Here is a 21,379-nt window from a genome sequence, read left to right on the forward strand (position 1 = left end):
CACACAGCTACAAAATGCAGATAATCTTCCAGTGTTTGTTGTCATGGTTTCCTAGGCCAGGCAAGAACATTAACTTGGATTTGTCCCACATTCTGTGTGTTTTAAGGTATGAATAACAAATTGCATTTTTCCTAGAAAATAGAGCAAGCAATGCATAACTGTTCAATAGAATGACAAAGTTAATATTTTAGATTTGTTAATTTTTAAAATTTTGAATCTAATGTGCACGATTACTGCAAATTATAACATGGAAATACTTTCCCAAAGATCCTAGGTATAAAAGCCACCAATACAGCGAATGTTCTGTATTTTCCTTTTAGATTATTTAGAAGCTTGCAGATTTCATTCATAATTTATTTCTTCTAAGAAGGCTCTGAAGTTGTTTATTCTGGCAGACAATAATGGATGATCTTTGTGTTGCTAAAGCAGTTCTTTCCCGTGCATGTAAGCAGATTTAAATGGAAGGACAGACTGCTATTGTTAATCCCTTATTGCTTACAGAATAAGGAAGCACCTGGTCTTGCAACTTTGTTTTTTTCTTGGTGTGTGAGGTCAAGTCCTTAGGGGAAGGGAGGAAATGGGCTGTGAGCAACAGCACTACTGCAGCCATTCCTGGGACTTCAGGGGTTTGGGGCTGTTAGGCATCTTTTATGATACCAGGGTCTTGGAACTAGATGACTTTTAAAGCCCCTTTCAACCCAAACTATTCTGTGGTTATGTAATTTTATGAGTAGAAGGGAAGATGTTAGTCCACATTCACATGCCTATTTATCATAGAAGCAGGGCTTCTCTGTTGAATATTGAAGGACAGGAAAACTTCATTTCCAGCTAAGCCTGCACAGTATGAATATGTAGTTTAGTTATTGGGAAAAATGTTGTGTTAACATTGAACCAGCTAATTCTGAGAGCTGTGACGTGGTCAATTGAGCAGTCAGTGGGTTGTTTAGACTATTTTTATTCCAGTCCAGAAAGGGATAATAGACTAGATGATTTTTTGAGGCTCCAGCTAGCTGAATGTTTCTGTCTTGAGTGTATCATGTAATTGCAGTAGTTTCCACGACAGCCTGGTTGTCTGAGAAAACATGGCACCTGCACACAGTCTTCTCAGGTCCTCAACTTCTAGTCTTAGGAACTCAAGGCTACAGTGAGAACAATTGGCTGGGCAGAGGCAAGAGATGAATTACTGACTCTGGGAGTAGCACCTGAGTGAGCTAACCGGGGTATTGCATGTTCATGGAATCCACTATGAAGAGATGCCATAAATTACTGTTAGAGCTGGTGCCTTGTAGAGGGATAAGATCAAAAGCTCCAGGAAACAGGATTTTGTCAGTTCTGTGGCTCTGGTCTATGGGAGTTGCTGACTTGTAACAAGAAGGTCTAAAGCCAGTGTTTTGCCTCTCTACCTGAAGGCCTACCATAATTCTAGCAGATATACAGTGTGTTTCAATGTACTGTGTGCCTCTCACTGGGGTTTTTTCCTACTTGCAACCAAAACGGAGCTTTTATATTTGGTTGGTTTTTTGTTTTGGTGTTTGTTTGTTTGTTTTTCTTTCACAAGAGTCCCTGGTTATTTGGGAAAGGAAACTGATAGACAACACATAAATTGCACATTACACATGGCCAGTCTGAGCTCCGGGCGGTACAATTAAATATGATTACGATATGCGTTTCTATATCACGGAGGTTCAGCTGGGTTACACTCCGTCACAGCAGGTACTTGATAGCCTTGGGGACCGGGAGGATTTGGGAAAGGATCTCGATTCTCGGGACGGCGGTACAGTCCATCACCTGCGGTAGAAAGCTTCCTCACAGGTCAAGCCGCCGGGCCCTGCGGACGGCTCTGAGCCCGGCGGGGACAGCGCAGCGGGACGCGCGAGTAAGCCGACGGACCCGCCGCGCTCGTCACCTTCCGCCACTCTTCGTGCGCTCCCGGACGGCTTCGGCCTTTCCCGCCATTCCTCGGCTCCGCTCGGCAGTTTCCGCCCGCGGCTGGTCCCGTTGTCGAGGTAACGCAAAGCATCGCGGAGCGAGTGCGGCCTGCGGCGCGGGCGGTGAGCGTGCGGGCGGGAGAGAGGGCGGCGGGCGCTGCCCGCGGGGCGGGGAGAGCGGGAGAACGGCTCTGCCCGCAGCAGCCCGCCGCGTGTCGGCCGGCTCTTCATGGCTGTACCCGGGACAGCGGGGTTGATGGCGGTCAGGAGGAGGTAAGAGGCGTTCGAGCTGCTGCCCGCGGGCGGCGGGGGCGGCCGAATCCGCCCGCGGGCGCGAACATAGTGGCGTGGCCCGCGTGTTTGTCTTCTTGGAGCTGTGGAGTTTGTGTAGCCCCTTGTTCTGTGCCGGCGAGTGGCGGTCACGGCCTGGACGAGGGACCCGCGCAGGGTTCGGTTCACTCCAGGAGCTTCCCACGGCAGCAGCAGCATAGGCTCCTCACCCCTTCTCCCTCGGTGCGGGTGCAGGATTCAACCGGGTTTTTGCTTCATCTGTTTTAGTAGTTAGGGAAGATTGTACATAGTCATTAACCATTTCTTTGTAGCACAGAGCAGTTTTGTACTATTTTTTTTTCTTTTTTCCTGGGGCTGGCTCTTTTAAACAATTTCAAATTTAAAAAACAGCATTTCTCATAGGTAGGGATTAAAGGAAAGACTTTGCTGTGGTAACTTGAGCCTTGCCGGAGAGTCTTGTTAAGGCAACTGGGACAGAGAACCCTTTCACCATGTGTGTGGTGACTGGGTGGCTGCTGAGTCCACAGCTCCACAGGTACAGCAAACCAAGTTGCTGTCAACCTCGATTAAATATGCTGGTAGCACTGTGACAGAACATAAAAGCAGCTTTTTAAGTATTATCCCAAAAGATAGAATAGCATATATTTTTTTCCTGAACGTTGATGATCATTTTGTGAAATATGTGCACATGTTTTGGCTCGCTGCTGTCATTTGCAGTTGTTAATGTTGTCTGTAGTGTTTATCTCTGTGAACCTCATGAAATTCAATAAGGCCATGTGCAAAGTTCTGGACTGGGTTGAGGCAATCTCCATTACCAGTATAGTCTGAAAGATGAACAGATTGAGAGCAGCCGTGAGGAGAAGTGTGGTACTGGCGGGTGAAAGACTGGAAATGACCTGGCAATGCACACTGGCAGCCCAGATACCCCTGTGTCCTGGGCTTATCACCACAGTGTGGACAGCAGGGAAGGGGGGAATTCTGCTCCTCTGCCCTGCTCAGGTAAGATCTTCAGGTGTATCTCCAGCTCTGTCGCTCCAGCATAGGAAGGACATAGAGCTTGTGGAGAGAGTCCAGAGGAGGTCATAGAGGTGCTCCAAGGTCTGGAGCTCCTCTGCTCTGGAGACAGGCCAGAGAGCTGTGGGTATTTAACCTGGAGAAGAGGAGGCTCTGTGAACACCTTATTGTGGCCTTCTAGTATTTTAGGAATTCATTCAGTGCCAGTGCCGGTAGCTCAGGGTGCAGTTGAGTGCAAACTGCAGGTTGAGCTTTGAGTGTCCAGAGCAAGAGGCTGCAAACTGACAACTCTGCATAACACAGGGCATGGGGATCTGTGGCCCAGCCAGGTGAGGGACACTTAGAGCTTCCACACCCTTAGACTGAAAGGGTGTAAAAGCCTGGGGGTTCCTTTGTTTGACATTCCTCCTTGGAGATACCAGCTTGAGCTGTAATTTTGTTATTGCACCAAAATTAAATTATTTTAATGATCCAGATGTCTGATACTACTATGGGAAACCTATGGTTGAGCTGGTAAGGAAAACTGGTCTGACTGTATGGGTGTGGAAGTATAGCTGTGCAGGGGCCTTGGTGACCAGGTGGTGCAAGAGTGATTGTCAGGGTGGCTTCTGGATGTTTGGACAGAGAAGTTGTCTTAAAAAGAACTTTATGGGATCTTGTAAGAAAGATGGAGATACCTCCTTACCAGGGCCTGTACTGACAGGATGAAGGGCTAATGGATTAAACTGGCACATGTTAGTTTTAGTTTAGGCATAATGAAGGAGAGTTTTATTGTGAGGGTTCTGAGGCCCTGACACAGGTTGGCCAGAGCAGCTGTGGCTGCCCCCAGATCCCTGGAAGTGTCCAAGGTCAGGTTGGACAGGGTTTGGAGCAATCTGGGATAGTGGGAGGAGTCTCTGCCCGTGGCAGAGGGTGGAACTGGATGAGCTTAAGGTCCCTTCCAGTCCAAACCGTGCTGTGATTCCATGAGATCTAACCATTTTTAAGAATTGTTTGGACTGTTTCAAAACTGTCTGTCAGATGTATCTAATTTGATCTTTGAGATCGAGTATGGGGACTTAGTCATATTCTATTCCAAAATACAAAATGGTTAACTTTTTCAGAAATTTTATTTTTTTTGAAACCGTGGAAAAATAGAACATGCAGTGCCAGAATAGTTTGTAGGGGCAGTGTTTCTTGGTTTTCTTTTTCTTTCTTTGAAGACATTTTTGAAGAGGCGCTGTCAAAGCTACAGTGTAAATACATAAGCTAGTAGTAATCATGTGAGTAATGAATTCCTAAGATCACAGCAAGATTTGTAGCAATTGAATATTGGTTCAATTATTTTTACACCACTGAGTAATCCACTTATGTAAGCCATTTATTTATTTGTGTGTAGCAGTCTGCTGCACAATTCTGTGTAGTTATTGCAGTGGTGAAGAGTATTTTATATTTGGCGTTGTCCATAATTTATGCGACAGTATCACTGAATCTTGTTTTAGTAAGTGACAGTCTGCCTTTTTAAATATACACAGTTCTGGTTGAAAATTTTTTCTTGCTGTCTATTAATTCCATAAGTTAAATTAGTGAGTTGAACAAGAGATGCAATTTGGAAACGTGATAAACTTATTTCTGTCATTGAAGGGGACTGAAATAGCTGAATAATAATAAGTAATATGTAATAAGTAATATCTATGACTACAGATGCAAGGAACAGCTAAAATAGAAAGTGGTGGCTATAGAGAAGATATTACAGCTGTATGGTTTGTGTGATAAAACTTTTATTTCATAAGAAATGTAGCTATGTTTGAATTTAGGCATCTTACATTTTTATTTTAATCTGAAGTGAAATTCTTTATTATTTCAAATTTTGAGCCCATCTAAAGTTTATAGTCAAATATGGACTAAATCCTTCCTCTCTTAGGAGAAAATGAAAGAGATAAAATAAGAAGTAAAGTAATAGTATGGACACAGAATTCTGGAACAGTATTGAAGATGTAAGAAAATGTTTAAAATACATGAAACCAAGATGAAAAACACTCCAAAATTTATTTGAATGGTTTGTTTTTTTGGGTTTTTTTTGGTTTTTTTTTTTTTTTTTGAGTGGTGATAAAACTGGACCCATGCAATACCACTTTGGGAATGCTGAGGATTTTGAAGGATTGTGCAGCTAAGAGTGGATCTTTTTGGAAGATTAAATGGTTTGCCCTAAGGCTGACTGCTCTTGTCTGCTCTCATATCCTGTAGTTGATGCTGCTCCTTGTATGTGTCAGAGGCAAGATACAGAACTCCCAATTTGCTGAACAGAGTTGCCCACCTTTCTAAATTAAGTGCCCAGCAAATTAGTTATTTTAGGTGCTGACAGAAGATTTAAATAAGAGACATTAAGAGTCTGTTGATGCCCATTTTCCATGCTGGTGGCTTAAACAAGTCTCATTGCTGTGCACGTGTATGCCTGTGGGTTCTGAACTTATGGTTTACTTGCGCAGAAGAAGACATCTCTTCCCATTAAATGTCACAGAAGTCTTTTAAACGTTTCATGCTTGGGGTCTTATTTGTGTGTGTGTTTGTGTTGTGTTCTTGGGGGTTTTGTTTTGGTTTTCACTGGGTCTTGTCAGGGTTCTGTACCTGGAGAGGAGTCATCCCATGCACCAGTCCAGGCTGGGGGCTGCCCTGCTAGACAGCATCCCTGTGGAGAAGGACCTGGGGGTGCCAGCTGTTCTTGACCACTGCCCTGTGCCCTGGGGCCAAGGTGGTCGATGCTGGGGTGTGTGAGGAAAGGCATTGTCAGTGGGTTGGGAGGGGATCCTGCCCCTCTGTTCAGCCCTGGTGAGGCACATCTGGAGTACTGTGTCCAGTTCTGGGAGCTGGGCCTATTGAGCCTTGAGAAGAGATAGCTGAGAGGGGACCTCATCCCTGTCTGTCAGTGTCTGCAGGAAAAGTTCAGGAGAATGGACCAGGCTGTGCTCCACAGGGCTCAGCAATGGCACTAGAGGCAGTGGGCCAAAACTGGAACACAGGAAGTTTCATCTAAATATGAGGGAGAATTTTACTGTGTGGGTGATTGAGCATTGAGTAGGCTGCCCCAGAGGGGATGTGAAGTCTCCCTCATTAGGGATATCCAGAATTGTTTGGACACAATCTTATGCAATGTGCTCTGGGAAGACCCTGCTTGAGCAGGGAGGTTAAAACAGGTGACCCACTGAACTCTATGACTCTGTGATTATTTGCTAGGAATTTGAGATGTTTTGCTCCAGCTGTTTTTCTTTTGAAACTGACCTTACTGGATCCCATGACACAAGTCCAAAGACCATTTCTGTGTATAAATTATTTCAGATTATTAGTAATGCCCTCTATTTCTGACTCACAACACTGAAAAGTGTTTCATTCTCATGTTCTTTTCTGTGCAACATCAGCACTTATTTTTTCATTCAAATGTTGGTAACAGTTCCAATGTAAATAGCAGATAGTGTGATTTCAACAGTACAAGCTCCAAGGTGGTAACAACTGTTGAAGCTTACTTTGAAAGCCCAGACATGAGACTTAACAACATAAAAGGGTTCAATCTGTACGTTAATTAGCATCTTTGGATATGAAGTACTGGAAGTAGCTTTCTGGTAAATACTGAGTTATTTCAGAGTCCATTGAAGCAGGCCAGCACAAACCACTGGTAAGAGACTGGTACCAGCCTATGCATACTGTGAATCTACAGTAGAGTATGAGGTTCAGTGTTTCTCCATTTTTTTAAAATGCCACTCTGACATTCTCATGTCTGTTGTAGTATGTGCAACAAGATGATGCTGTAGTTTTATTCCCCCCCTATGTTTTAAACATATATGTCACTATATATGGTACATAAATTCAATATATTATAGCATTGATGTAGTGTATCTGTATTATCTGCATAAGCAAACCTGATAGAAATGTTTGTTTTCCTTGTACAGGTGTGCAGTCTGAGATAGCTCCTATTTTTATGGCTGTGTACGTGGATCACCGAACAGATGCTCCTGATTCTGTTGCCTCCCCTTCCCATATAGCATGGCACCCACTTCATCCACTCCTGGCAGTTGCTTCCATCAGCACAGCATCTGGGGGCTGTGTGGATATCTACCTGGAACAGGTGAAAAATCATCAACTTTGCTTTTGCTCTTGATATAGAGTCACAGAATCAAAGGATGTTTTGGTTTGGAAGGGACCTTTAGGATCATCTTGTCCCAGCCACCTGCCATGTGCAGACACACCTACCATAGACCAGGTTGTTCCAGTCCCATCCAACCCGGCCTTAAAAACTTCCAGAGATGTGAGATGTGTGAGAAGTCACACAGCTTCTCTCAGCAGCCTTTATCATTGTCCTAATTTAAAACTTCACAGTTTTAATCTCTATTTTTGCAGGCTTATTTATCCTCCTGAAATGTCTCTGGGTTTTAATTACTGTCTATGTCCTGTGCTATATAGAACATAACAGATTCTTCAGCCACTCATTATATGTACTTTTAAAAAGATCTTCATAAATTAAATTGATCTTTCCTTTGAAATTTGATGTTTACAGTCTATAAGTCTTGTTTGTGATGGTTACTGATTTGCCTTTTGCTTCTCATAGTGTGAGAATTTCAGGCTTATATGTAAATGAACGTATGCTGCTGCTTTTTAACTCACTCTTAAGTGAATGGAACATACTAAGAAATGGAAATTGAACAAATGATTCCACCACCTCAAGACTGAACTGATTTTCTGCCTTTAAACAGATACTTCTTTTGCATACTCTAACTTTTACTTGAGAACCTTGTGTAAGACTTTGGTTTGCATAATTTTTAGGGAAGTAGCTCTAAAAGGTGCTAAGCAGCAGACTTACTGAAACTTCTAAGTCTCTTAATACAATAGTCTATAAAATGTGTACTTTACAATGTGTACTTTGAAAAATTGTTATCCAAGTTTAACAAATGGAAAAATAAATACTTAGAGATGGTAAATGTTTAACATGAAATATTCTTGCAAACTGTGCCTAAAGGAAGATCTGCCTTTAAGAATTGTTGAAGCATTAGATTATTTTATGTCCTTAGTGATGTGCTTTGTTATTTTTCAATAGCTGGAATTTCTTTTTACTTTGAAATGTACTTAAAGCCTTCTAATATCCTTTATATGGGAGAGAAAGCTTGATATTGACTGGGCTGTGAATTGGAGGGTTTGGCTACTGAGTTTCCACAGGACTGAGCTCACACTGACTTCTGTTTTCAGGGAGAACATGTGCCTGATTTCCATGTTGAGAGAAGCTTTCAGGTCACATTACTTGCCTGGCACCCTTCCAGACCCATTCTGGCATCAGGATGGGAGACAGGAGGAGTTCTGATACTGAACAAACAAGACAAGGAGCAGCACACTGTACCCTCAAATCACAATGCCAAAATCACAGTCCTGAGCTGGAATACAAGTGGTACCTGCCTTGTGTCTGGGGATGGGGTGAGTAGCTGAAATGCCATGTGGTTTTGATGTAGAACACAGTCTTGGAAGCTCTGAAATAGTATAGGATCATGGAATGGATATCCATGGGGAAGGGAGATTTGTGTGGGAGAGGAATTTCCTTTCTTTAGGTACAAATAAAAACTGTTAGGGAATAAAATCAAATCTCAGTAGTTTAAGTTTTGCTTAATATTATTCTACAATTAAGGAATATAATTTTTCTTTAAATAAAAATGTGTTGGATCTCAGTGAGTGCTGAGCATTTATGAAAGTTTAAGGCTATTTCATGGATGGAGTAATTGAGGTATAGACAATTTGATTTTTTTTGCTCCTGTCCATGTACGAATTTTATGGCAGACTCAAGAATAAAGCCTAGCTAGCTGTTGAGAAGCAAATTTCAGCTACAACATATTCATCCATACTGAGTGCAGAGCAGTGCTCACAGGAAACCCATGATAATCTCTCTTTTTCTGGTTTTATTAATGCATTAAAATTGTGTCAAATTGATTGTATTGGGAAATGTGACACTCTTATTTCTTGATGAGCTGGTTATCCTTTTACATAGTGAAGTGAGAAAGTAGCTATTGAATATTCAGAATTAAATATTCATAGAAGATTCTGATTTTGACAGTTCCTGAGTCAACCAATGAAGGAAAAAAGGATTTTTTTTTCCCCTGTATTTTCCCTGATACAAACTTGAGCTTGCCCAAAAATTTCAGTTCTGCTCTTACTTATATGTCAGAATTCTTACTGGGAAGAAAAAATTATTTTAATTCATTGTTTATAAAGTTCTGCTGCTGCATTTGACAGAAATGCAGAAATTCAAAATTAAGTAAAAAGAGAATTTGTCATCTTCTTTATTATAAAAGAGAAAGTTCTGCCCAGGCAAAAGATGGACCCATCTCAGTGTAGCTGAGGCCTTAGTCATAATGAGACAAATCATTGATGCAGACAGAGCTTACGTTTATGAACAAAATACTTTTCAAATTGATTTCAAACCAGTGTCACTGTGTCACTGGTCTGCAGCACAGATATACTCAATTTCCTACATATTTTCCAATAGTTTATATGTTTATCTTTAATATTTTTCCCATTAGGGTTTATATGTAGGAAACTTCCATTAGGCAAGTGCTGCCAGGATCGTGTTCTGCTCATATTAGAGGAAATTATTTAGAAAGAAGATAAATATTTGGATCCTGATTTTGTTTCTATTTCGCCCAGAGGGTGGTTGGACACTGGAAAGGCTCCCCAGGGAATGGTCAGGGCTGCAAGGCTTCCAGAGCTCCATGAGCCTTTGGACAAGCGCTTGGGCACAGGGTGGGATTGTTGGGTTGTCTGTGCAGGGCCAGGAGTTGGGCTTAATGATCTGTGTGAGTCACTTCCAACTGAGCATATTCTATGATTCTGTCGTCATTAGCATTTCTGTCATCATACATCTTGAAATGCAAGAAAACTGTTTGAAAATATCTTCATAAAGTTGGAATATGTTACTGTGAAAATCAGAAGCTCTTAATTTGTTTTAAGTAAAACTAACATGGTTTCCAGTTTTGATCACACAGAGGATCTAGGTGCTTTCTATAATGAAAGCCTATTTGTAAAGAAAATTGCTTTCATACCAAGGAACTAAAGCTTTGAGTTTTTAAAAAGTATTGGAACGTTACAGGATAGAATTAGAGAATATTTGTTTTGAAAGAACATTTAGATAGATGATAAGGTCAATGTCCTGTGTCCTTTAAAAATATAATTTGAAAACAGATGATTTCTGCATCCTTTCCAGTGAGACTTAGGAGAGATTGTGAGCCTTTTTTGTTTCCAATCTCATGTGCTCCAAACTAAGAATTGAGATTGCAAGTAGGCTATCTGGATACAGGCTGGAATATCTAGAAGGAGATGGAATGAAAGCAGCTTTAGAAAGCTGCAGGCTTTTCCTTCATCTTATCAATAGTGCAGGTGGTTTTAATTGGGATCCTTGGAAATTGGTGGCATATAAAGCTGACGAAGGAATGAGAGGAGAAACCAACAAGTTCATAGGATCCTGTGATTTCCAGAGGTAACTAGCAAACATTTTATGAACTGCAAGTGTCCTCTTGGGACAGGAGTACAGCAGTGTCACAGTTGCACAGCTGAGTGGCATTCTTTAAGCTGCAAGACACATTGCACTTAATAAATAGTTTTGGATGGTATAACTATTGCCATCTTACTGTTGAAAAGAAGTTAGAACTTTGAATCTTAGGGGAAAAAAAGGGATATGTTACTTTGGAAGGACTCGGCTGCATCTTGTGTGGCTTCTAGTTAGAATTGTGAATAAGTGACCACTGCTAACAGTCTTTCACTTCTAGGTAAAGGATGATACTTCATTGAAAACAATAAATTAAAATAGAGGAAATTCTCATGCCACTTTATTGTTGTCTATCTTAATGAAATAAAATGAGACTGAACTTAATATTGAAAATTGTTACTGTGTTTTTTCATGTTGTGCTTACATGGAAAGTTCCTAAATGCAATTTGGTTTCATAAGCACTAGCATAACAACAACAATAAATAATCATCTTAGCATTCCAACTGTGAGGATGTAGTGTAATTCAGTTTGCTGGAATTTGTCTCCATTCTTTCCAGTCACCAGGGATCTGTTGCTCCTGAGCTGGCACTGCAGGGTGTGAGTTATGTCAGCACCTGTGCCAGGCTCGAGGGCTGGCCTGTCTTAAGCACTGTTAATTAGCTAAACAGACTTCCTTTCCTTAGCATCTATGATTTTTCTAGTTACTAGGTTATTTTTCTAAAAGCAAGTTCTTGATTTTTCTATAAGTAAGTTCTTGAATGTCTGCTCTGAAAGAGGAGGAAAGCACCAGAAAATAAAGTTTTTTTGCACTTAGTCTTTCTGCATCCTGTGACTTTACATGTCTAATCATATAACCATGCTCATCTGCATCAATTTTGCATGCACTTACTGTGCATGTAAAAGGGGGATGCATATGCTCTGCTATCCTTTATTTCAATTGCTAAAAAATAAAAATAAGCTATCAGACTACTTGCAAGAAAAATTGTGGAAAGGACATTATCAAGACAAATATTTACATCTGCTACTTGCAGAAGAAAACCAAGACTGTTCCATTTAATTGCTCTGGCAGTGTGATTTAACTAAAAAAGGATAGGACTAACAAGCTATTTTTGGTTAATTTTATTTTAAGGGAGCAAATAATATTCTGTTAAATACAGCTTTGGTTCCCTGTGGCTTAGTTTTAAGTGGGAGTAATTGTATGTGTCAACTAAACAAAAGGAAGGGTGTTGCTCTGTCAATAAAACATTTATTTTTATGTGCAGTGATTAGCTTGAGTCTGAATTCTCATCTGTGTGCAAAGGGTAATGAATTAACTCGTCTTTTTCTAGCATGGTGTCTTGTTTCTGTGGAAAATGGACCATCGGGGCAGAGTCCAGGGTCCTGCCCTGGTTAAGCAGGAGTATGGGAAATGCTTGGGGCAGTGTGTCTTTCGGCCACCCCCTCCTAGCAAGTGAGTATTGGTCCCATCAGAACTCTGCTTTGCCTTGTTTCACAGAAAGAAAGTCCTACCCACAAATGAACTATTTTTAAATATATTAAAAATTGATCTTGTCCTAACTGCCCTATATTTCCAAGCTCTTCTTCCAGTCTGGTAGCTGGCTCTGTGTCCAGTGTGCAGTAGCTGGTATTCTTTCTCTTCTCCACATCTTCTGTTCATTGCTGTTGACTCTTCTGTCTCAGTTCTTCTAATTAGCAATATTGCTGATTGTGGAAAGCCATAAACACACTGGAAACACAATTATCATTATATTATTGTAAAAAATAATTAAATTAAAAGTCAATTCTTAAACATTATTATTTCTTTCCTGTCCAAGCAAGAAATAGGAAGCTGCTGTAGTGAAAAAGAAGAGTTTTCCTTGTCTGGGCTTTTCTGTTTCACATCTCTGAAAAAATAGTGATGTATTTTGAAAAAAAAAGGTGAAACTATGCAAATGAAAACTAATATAGAAATTTTGTTTTGTATCTTTTTGTGTTTGCCCTTTTTTTCAATCAGTGTATGAAACATCTTAGTTCTCTTTATGCAATAAGCTTTATTAACTGCTCATCCATTCTTTGAGACTGCAGCTACAGTTATGAAAAGAATTGGGAATGAAGTATATCTCTTTGCAGGGACTTTGGACAGTTGGCAAAAGCAGCTGTGAGTGGTGATGAGAAAGCCTTGGATATGTTTAACTGGAAGAAAGCTGGAGTAGGGTTGCCTCTGAAAACAGCAGTCCAGGAAGGACTCTCCTTCTTTATCACTTTGACAGATGGTAAGTGTAAAACCACTTTTCCATTTGGCTGGGAAGTTGTTTCCTTAGAGCTTCAAAATAGCTCAGTGCATGATATTGGAGTGTATTCATATATCCCTCATATTCATATATTCAATAGGGTAGAGTATTCTATAGGAGTTGTAGAATGTTTGGTAAGAAATGAATAAAACTACTGAAATCTTATCTTCAGGATGGTCGTGTTCACAAGGTCACTGACTGGGTTAGGTTCCTGAAGAAGTGTGTATGAGGAAAACAATCTCTAACATACAAGTGTAGATAAAATTAGCTTTTGTTCAAAGCTTCAAAATACTACATGTGTTGCGGGTTCTTTTGTCTATAAATAGGCAAATTCTGCTAAAACATATGTCTTAAATTCTCAACTTTCTTTTCACTTTTTTCTCATGCTTTGAAATGATGCTTCAGTCTTATGGAACAAAAAAAAAAAAGTCTGAGAATCTGTTTTGTTAGTTTGCTGCTGAAAATTGTTTCTTCTCTGCATTTTCTTCTTCCTTGCCTTTTACTCTTCCCTGTCTTTTCCTATCCTTTTTAGTTTTCTGAGTACTAGTTTGCTCTAAGCTAACTTTCTTCCCACCCCATTTTTTTTTTTGTGATGCAATCTCTCTGTAACTTGCTCTCTGAACTGGAGCCAGAATGTGTGTGAGAAGTTGCATAATGGGTGTTTCTGGTAGGTGATTCAAGTCCTCCTGTTGATTCAAGTGTTAACTGTTCTGAAAACGTTTCAGTTATGCTGGTTCTGCAGTTCCATTACAATTTGATTCAGTGTTGTACCAAAATTGATAACCCTTGTTTACACCAGTACAGTTTGCAGGAGTGGCATGGGCCAGCTGCGTGGTTGGTTTGCAGTGTATCTTCTTTCAATGTGTGAATACAAGCCTCTTTACTAGAAAGGTACCATTTAAATGGAAAATGGACGCAGGGTGTTTCATGAAGATTACAAGGAGTGAAGCTTTGAGAAGCTGTGCCCATTCCATCGTCATCTACAAAGTTGCTGTTGTGATGGCGCAGAGCCCCATCTAGTGACAGACTGTGTGTGCTGCGGGTGCTGTCCTTGGCTTGGGCGTGTGTCTCGGTTTGAGACAAGTTAGGATGAAACATCCTGAAAGGGGCGTCTCCTATGAAAAAAGGCAGGTTTGCAGCACACCCTCCTCCCATCAGACGAAAGGAATTTCTTGGAGAAAAGGGAAAAAAACCTGTTTATTTAACACACAGAGTGCATACAGGCACGGGAACAAGAATGAATAATGTTAGATACTAAAACCTGCTTGCTATGGTGAAAGCTGGTGCATTTTAGAGCCCTGCTTGGCTTCTCCCGAGGTCCAGTCCGTATGTCCCTGCAGCGTCCCCCCACCGGGCTGTGGCATGGGGCTCCTGGTGATGGTCCGGTTTTTTGGACGGAGCAAAGCTGAACAGTTCCAGAAGAAGAAGCCACAGTCCTGGGAAAAACTTCTTGCCTCAGCTAATGAAAAGAAGCTAGCTACAAGCAAAAGGTCTAACTCTCCTCTCTTGAGAAAGACCTGAGGGAGAATCTGTGTTTGAATACAAACTGCCAGAAGAATTCCCCCAGCTTCTCCCTTTTCTAGGACCTAGCTTAAAGTTACAGAACCTGTGTCTGGGCATAAAGCAAGCAATAGGGGTACAGCATTATAAAGTCACCTCAAGACAGCTTCCTTGTCATACTTCTGAAATTTCAATCGAATTATACTGTCTGACTGTTCCTTCTGAGCAGCCTCATTGCTTGAATGGGTTTGAGCATATGTATTTTGGACTCAGTTCCTAATTAGTAGTAATCTACCATAACTCCAAAATGTCCTGTGCAGGACTTGGGGGTGGTGAATGAGAGCTGGACATGCCCCAGCTGTCTGCGCTGGCACCCAGAAATTCCCTGTATGCTGGGCTGATCCCACAGTATGGGCAGCAGGGGAGGGGGGGAATTTTGCACCTCAGCCCCACTCAGTTGAGACCTCACTTGCAGAGTTGCCTCCAGCTCTGGGGTTCTCAATACAGGAATGGCATGGAGCCATTAGAATGAGTCCAGAGGAGGCTATGGAGATGCTTCATGGGCTGGAGCCCCTCTGCTCTGTAGCCAGGCTGGGAGAGCTTGGGGTGCTCACCTGGAGAGAAGGCTCCAGGGAGAGCTCAGAGCCCCTGCCAGGGTCTAAAGGGGCTCCAGGAGAGCTGGAGAGGGACTTTGGAGAGCCTGGAGGGACAGGACAGGGGAATGGCTTCCCACTGCCAGAGGATGTGGTTAGATGGGATATTGGGAAGGAATTGTTCACTGTGAGGGTGTGGAGGCCCTGGCACAGGGTGCCCAGGGAAGCTGTGGGCCCCTCGATCCCTGGGAGTATTCAAGGCCAGGCTGGATGGGACTTGGAGCAACCTGGACTAGAGGGACATGTCCCTGCCTGTGGCAAGAGGGTTAAAAAGACATTTGTTTTCAAAGTAATTTCAAACTCAAAATGTCCTGTGATTTAAGATGAGGATATCTATGCAGGGTTTTATTGCAGGGAGAAAATAAAGCAGTGGGACTGGACTTGGAATTTCTTTTTTTTATATAGCTGGAATGTGGGGGATGGTAATATATTTGCAAGAGTTTTGGAAATTTAAACATTCTTTTTAATCAGATCATATCTCTTACATTTTAGTGTGGATTCTTAATGTTCATTCTTATACACTTGTGTTCTCTGATTTCTGCTTTTGGGGGAAGATACTATTTAATTTAATAGGTTTTTTGATTTGTGGTGTAAAATGTTGCCCTTATATAATACTGTGATTTGCTAAGAAATTATGTGGATGTGGCTTGAGATCTGTCAGATTTTGATGACATTGGTTTGTGCTGGAATTCAAAATATCCCTCAGATGTTTTTGGAGGTTCCAGGCCTTGGTCAGAAGCATTTTAGACCCTGGCAGGCAGCTGGAAACAGCTGTGATTTTGAGTTTGAGCTATAGAATGAGTTACCAACTTTGAAGGTGGAACAAGCAGTCACAAAGGGTTAGATAGTATAGTAGAAGTAGTTACAAAGTAGAGGGGAAATTTTTTTAGTATTGTACAGGGGGGTTTTAGCACCTGTACAGGGGGGTTTTCACTTTGTACATGGGGGTCAGAAGTTCTAAGATGGAGGAAAGTGGGCTGATCCTGTTCTTCCTCCTTCTTTTTCCTTGCCTCCATGTTCTTGGTGATGCTGGCACTTATGGATTGGTTTAGAGTAGAAAAGCACCTTGTAACATAGGTAGTAGGTATTGGGGAAAAACTGTAAACATGGAACATGTAATAGATCATATAAAAGATAGCAGCAGCCCTGGGCGGGGGGAGAGAAGAAGACAGCAGACAGAGAGGATGTCAGGGTGTGTGTGTGCCTCTGCCTGGGCAGCTGATCTAACAGCCGCAGCCCGCGAAGACAATCTTTTAGATAACTAGTAATAAACTGCCTTGAGACCGAACAACAAGAGGCTGCGGAGTTTTTCTTTGGAAGCACGGGTTGGAGGAGAGACTTTACCACCACATGGAACCCCTGAACCAGGCCAGGGGTTCTGACAGGTTTGGGTGATTTTTGTAGTACCACCTGCAAGCACCTCTACTGCTTGTTGTAGGTTTCGCTGCCCAAACCCATGCATTCAATGGGCCAAGGCCAATTGTATGAGATTAAATAAGGCAAAATGCCATGTGCTGCACTTATGTGACAACAACCCCATGGAGTGCTCCAGGCTTCGGGCAGGGTGGCTGGAAAGTGCCCAGCAGGAAAGGCCTTGGGGATACTGGTGACAGCAGCTGAACCTGGGTCCAGGTGCAAGGTCAATGGCACCTGGCTTGGATCAGCCATAGTGTGGCCACAAGCCCAGCACAGAGACTATCCTCTGTGCTGGATGCTGTTAAAGCACCTTGATTCTGAGCCTCTCACAACAAGAAAGACCTTAACGGGCTAGAGTGTGTCCAGAGAAAGGAACAGAGCTGGAATAGGGTCTGGAGTACAAATCTGAAGGGGAGCAGCTGAGGGAGCTGTGGGAACTCAGCCTGGAGAAAAGGAGGCTCTGGGTGGGCATTCTGGCTCTGCACAACTCCCTGACAAGTGGCTGCAGGCAGATGGGTGTTTGGGCTCTGCTCCCAGGGAGCAAGGAACAGGACAAGGGGAAACAGCCTCAAGTTGTGCCAAGGGAGGGCAGACTGGAGGAAGGAATTTCTTCACAGGAAGGGTTGTAAAGTGTTGGAATGGGCTGCCCAGGGCAGGTGGAGTCATCATCCCAGGAAGTGTTCAAAAATAACTAGATGTGACACTTCATTATATGGTTATTTGGTATGGTACTACTTGATCAAAGGTTGAACTTGATGATTTTGGAGGTCTTTTCTAACCTTAATGATTCTGTGATTCTATGGTTATAGAGTAGTACAACTTAATGACATTATAATGGCTTTTAAAATGTTGATAGGTGCATTAGTTACTGATATCAGTGTTTTTAGAAAAACACTGTCCCATTTGCCAGTCAAATTATGGATTAAAGCTGAATTTGGTGCATGGTGCAGTGTTTCCTAAACAATGAAGAACTTCAGGTTCACAGTTTTCTGTCATCTAAACTCTGCTGTAAATTGAACCAATTTTTAGCTGCCATTCTTCTTTCACAGATTTTTTTCTAAGACTGAAGATTTCAGAAGCTATCATTCATACAGAAAGTTTACTTGCCGTTTAAAATTATTTAAAGTATTTCCCTTTGGATTTTCTAAATGAGGAAAAATATGCTTTGGTTTATTGCTCTGGTCAACTGTTGTACTCTCTATGCTGAGATGAACTAGAAAACAAAAGAATTTTTGTTATTTTTACATTTTAAGCACTTGAGGAATGTTTTATTAAGGTAGAAAGTATCAACTTTGGCTTTGTAGCTAAAAGCTGTAAACTATAATCTGTACCTTGTTTATTTGTTCTACAGGTGCTGTGCACTATGTGAATGAGAAAGGGAGGTCAAGGCAGGTATTATCTATGGACAGTCTGGTCCAAAAGCTCCTGTTGCTAGAGGAAAGAGATATTTTACTTGTAATAACAGAGACTCTGCAGTTGTCCTTACATGCAGTTTCTCCCGAGGGAGAGGCAGAAGAACTCATGAAGGTAAGAGTTATACTACAGGGTAAAGTTGCAATATTTATTCTTTGTAAGTTTTTTGTTTTTTGATTATCACTGTTTTGTTTTCAAATTAATCAACTCTCATATTTGTTTCTCAGATAATATGTTAATGAGGAAGCAAAAATAGCTTATCTAAAAGTGGAGTAGAATGATGAGTTACTGAACTTGGAAAGATGGTTTTCATCTTGTCTTTCTGTTTTTTCATAGTTCTTTTCATTTTGACTCTATCTTAATTCTTTTATGCTTACTTTCAGTTTCTTAGTGAGTTTGAGAAAAATCGGAAATTTCAATTGTCCTAGTTGCAGAGGTAGGCAGCTAAGATATTCTATACCACCTATATCATTGCTGTTTTCAGGGAGAAAATGCACACACCCCATAAGTGGGCACCATTCTGTCTTGCTGTCTCTCATGGAAAGGTTGTCGTCATCAGCCCTACAGACTCTTGTCTTCTGCTCCTGCCATCCACCCTCCTCCTTTTTCTCTGAGACAGAGCTGTGGGATATGGTGCTGAAAGGACAGCAGCAGAACACAGAACTGACATGTGCTGAATGGCAGCACCAGTGGGGAGACTGTGGGCAGGGGACAGGGAATGCTCCCAGTACAGCCAAAGGGAGCCCAGACAAGCCCATTCCTAAGCCAGGCAAAAAGGAGTGCAGCAGAATTTCAGGGAAGTGGCAGCAACCTGTAGGAGCTGTAGGATCAACCCCAAGTATGGGGGAGCAGTAGAAGAAATGGTGCAGGCACTTCTGTGGAACTGAGCCCAGCAAGGCTGCAATGTGACCCATCTTGGATGACCCATCTTTCGGGAGGGTCTGTTTGCCATTGTTGTTTGTCTTGGCCTGGGAGGGGCAGGAAGCTTCTTGCCATATTGCTTTTGTTTGCAACAGCATGTGGGAGCCTGGGGAAGTCACGTGGACGCAACCTATGGGGAGCATCCACCATTTTGGTTTTGGTCTCAGCAGCCACATAAAACTAAGGTTTTTGGCTGAAACACCTTCTGGTTTTGGATATTTTTTAAAATTCATATTGCTGTTGTTACTTTGTGTTATTCCATTGCTTTTTGCTTTCAGTAAATTATCTCGGTCCATAGTCTTTGCACATGTCCCTCCCTTACTAGAAGGGGCAGGAGAAGGACTGTGGCTTATTTGGCATTTAATTTTTTGCTGGTGTTAAGCCACCACATTTAATTGGTGCCAAATATAAGACTCAAGAGGACTGAAATAATTTTGATGTAAGCATTTGTGTTTTAGGTAGAGAGCTCTAGTGTTGCTTGTTCTGTTCATGTGGGTGTGATACCTAACCCTGCATATACTCTCGTATATGCACTATGTATCCACCACAGCAACCTGTTTCACAGTGATCTGGGAAGCATGCCCTCTTTGATATGTCTACTAGGTTTCTTCTGTCCGGTGTACACCATGTTAAGACTTAGGACAGAGAATTCTAGAGAAGCTGTCCAGAAACATATCCTGGGATGCATAGTCATTAGTGGTGTGGCATATGGGAGAAAATGGGCCAGCTTTTGAAAGAGTACTCTACTCCTGGTTCAGAAGTTCACCCCTGAACAACTACAGGGCCCTGATAAAGTGTTTGAAAGAGAATTGCTGTGGCAGTTCCGAAGAGGAGTGAAGTTATGGAATGTGCTGGACCCTGACTAGTATTTACTGGACACTGCTTGTTTCTACACAGCACCCTCAGAGGGAGGAGGAGGAGGAAAGCAAAGCAACAGGCACAATGGCCATTCAAACTGCAGGTTGTCCACAAGAACAACCTGTGGTAAGAGCAGTTGCCTGTATTCGAAGAAGAAATCCAAGACCAAATCAGTTCATGTAGTGAGTGATGAAAAGGAAACAGGGGCCTCACAACAGGAGGAAGAGGCAGGGCCAGAGATAATCACCCAAACCCTATCCTTGAGTGAGCTGTGAGACATGCAAAAAGATTTCAGCCTCCAATCAGGGGAGCCCCCGGTGACCTGGGTGCTCTGATGCTGGGCTACTGTGGTACGCAATATGGAATTAGACGATAGTGACTTTGCAACTGGGATCCATGTCATGGGATGCAAGTACTGACCAGGGCATTGGGAAAAGACCAGAAAGTCTCAGCCTCTGGACGCAGCTCCTATCAAATGTGAGGAAAACATTTCCTTGGAAAGATAACCTTTTAGTGCACTGAGACAAGTGGAACACTATGGAGCAAGGTATCTGGTACCTGAGAGAATTAGCTGTGTGGAAGATGATATTTTCAAATAATGAGAAATTTCCTACTAATCCAGACAACAGCTAGTGTTCACGAAACATATGGTGGAAATTCCTGCAGAGTGTGCTGGTGTCCTATGTCAGCTTATTGGGAGTGATGTCATGGAAAGAAGGAGAACAAAATGTGGACTATTTGGTTACCAAACCCTAGATACATGAAGAAACTATCTCCACCCCATTATGGGCCTGTGTCTCCTCAGTGGAAAGACTGACTGAGGACCTCCAGAAATTAAGAGAGGAAATTAAAAAGAAAATGTCTCACACCCTGCCCTGTGCTATTACAAAATGCTGCTTGTGGGTAGATCCCAAACCTTCACTTTTCTAAATTTTTTTTTTTTTCTTTTTATCCAAGAGAGAAAAAGACTGGATACTTGTGTATTACAGTGGTGTCCACTTCTTACTGATCATTACTTATGTTTGACTAGAAGTAAAATCTGGAATTTCACATTTTAAAGGAATCTTTCTTATATTCTAAGAGAAGTTCTAGTGCAAGAGTAAAATACTGCTCCTTATCTACTTTATTAACCCACTACAAGGTTTCTTGTACTAAATTTATACACTGCAGTCTTGATGCATTTTATGGTGATCATTGTCAGAATCATCTGAATTCACTGTCTGAATATGTCTGTCAGAATTGACAGATAGGTCTAGTTATTTTCATATTTTTACATTTTAGCCAAAATGTGCAGTTCAGATGCTTAGTGTCCTTCAGCATGCTCCTCTGACCTTCTGCAAATGTATTTATTTGCTTATGGTTAACAGGTGAAGTTAAGTGGGAAGACTGGTCATTCTGCAGACATGATTCTAGTAGACCACAGCTTGGTTGTTACAGCATTAGGTGAGACAGTCATCAGGTAAGGATGAAAGTTGTTTTGGCTGCCCCTGAAAAGGGCCAGCTAAAAGGTACAGTCTGTAGTGAACTGAGTATTTTGCCGAAATGTTGGTTGGGTTTTTTTACCAATAATGAAAAACTCCCAATATTTTCTAATTTTGTTTGTAAAAATAAGTTGAGGAA

The 21,379-nt window shown here is 41.8% G+C and overlaps 1 protein-coding gene across 3 annotated transcripts in view; it reads left to right on the forward strand.

Annotated features, from left to right (window-relative positions):
• Nucleotides 1-1,916: 1,916 nt before the first annotated feature.
• IFT140 (intraflagellar transport 140) overlaps nt 1,917-21,379 on the forward strand; it is an 84,022-nt gene continuing 64,559 nt past the window's right edge. Inside the window, exons 1-7 of one of the 3 annotated variants that reach the window (XM_021529630.3) lie at nt 1,917-2,006; nt 7,157-7,332; nt 8,448-8,669; nt 12,057-12,178; nt 12,838-12,980; nt 17,919-18,094; nt 21,127-21,218. In XM_021529630.3, coding sequence (XP_021385305.1) covers nt 7,186-7,332; nt 8,448-8,669; nt 12,057-12,178; nt 12,838-12,980; nt 17,919-18,094; nt 21,127-21,218 — 902 coding nt within the window. In that variant the 5' untranslated portion in view covers nt 1,917-2,006; nt 7,157-7,185. The other 2 variants (XM_021529629.3, XM_021529628.3) reach the window with 2 other exon arrangements.

This window comes from Lonchura striata, chromosome 16 (assembly GCF_046129695.1).
Source record: "Lonchura striata isolate bLonStr1 chromosome 16, bLonStr1.mat, whole genome shotgun sequence".
Lineage (NCBI taxonomy): Eukaryota > Metazoa > Chordata > Aves > Passeriformes > Estrildidae > Lonchura > Lonchura striata.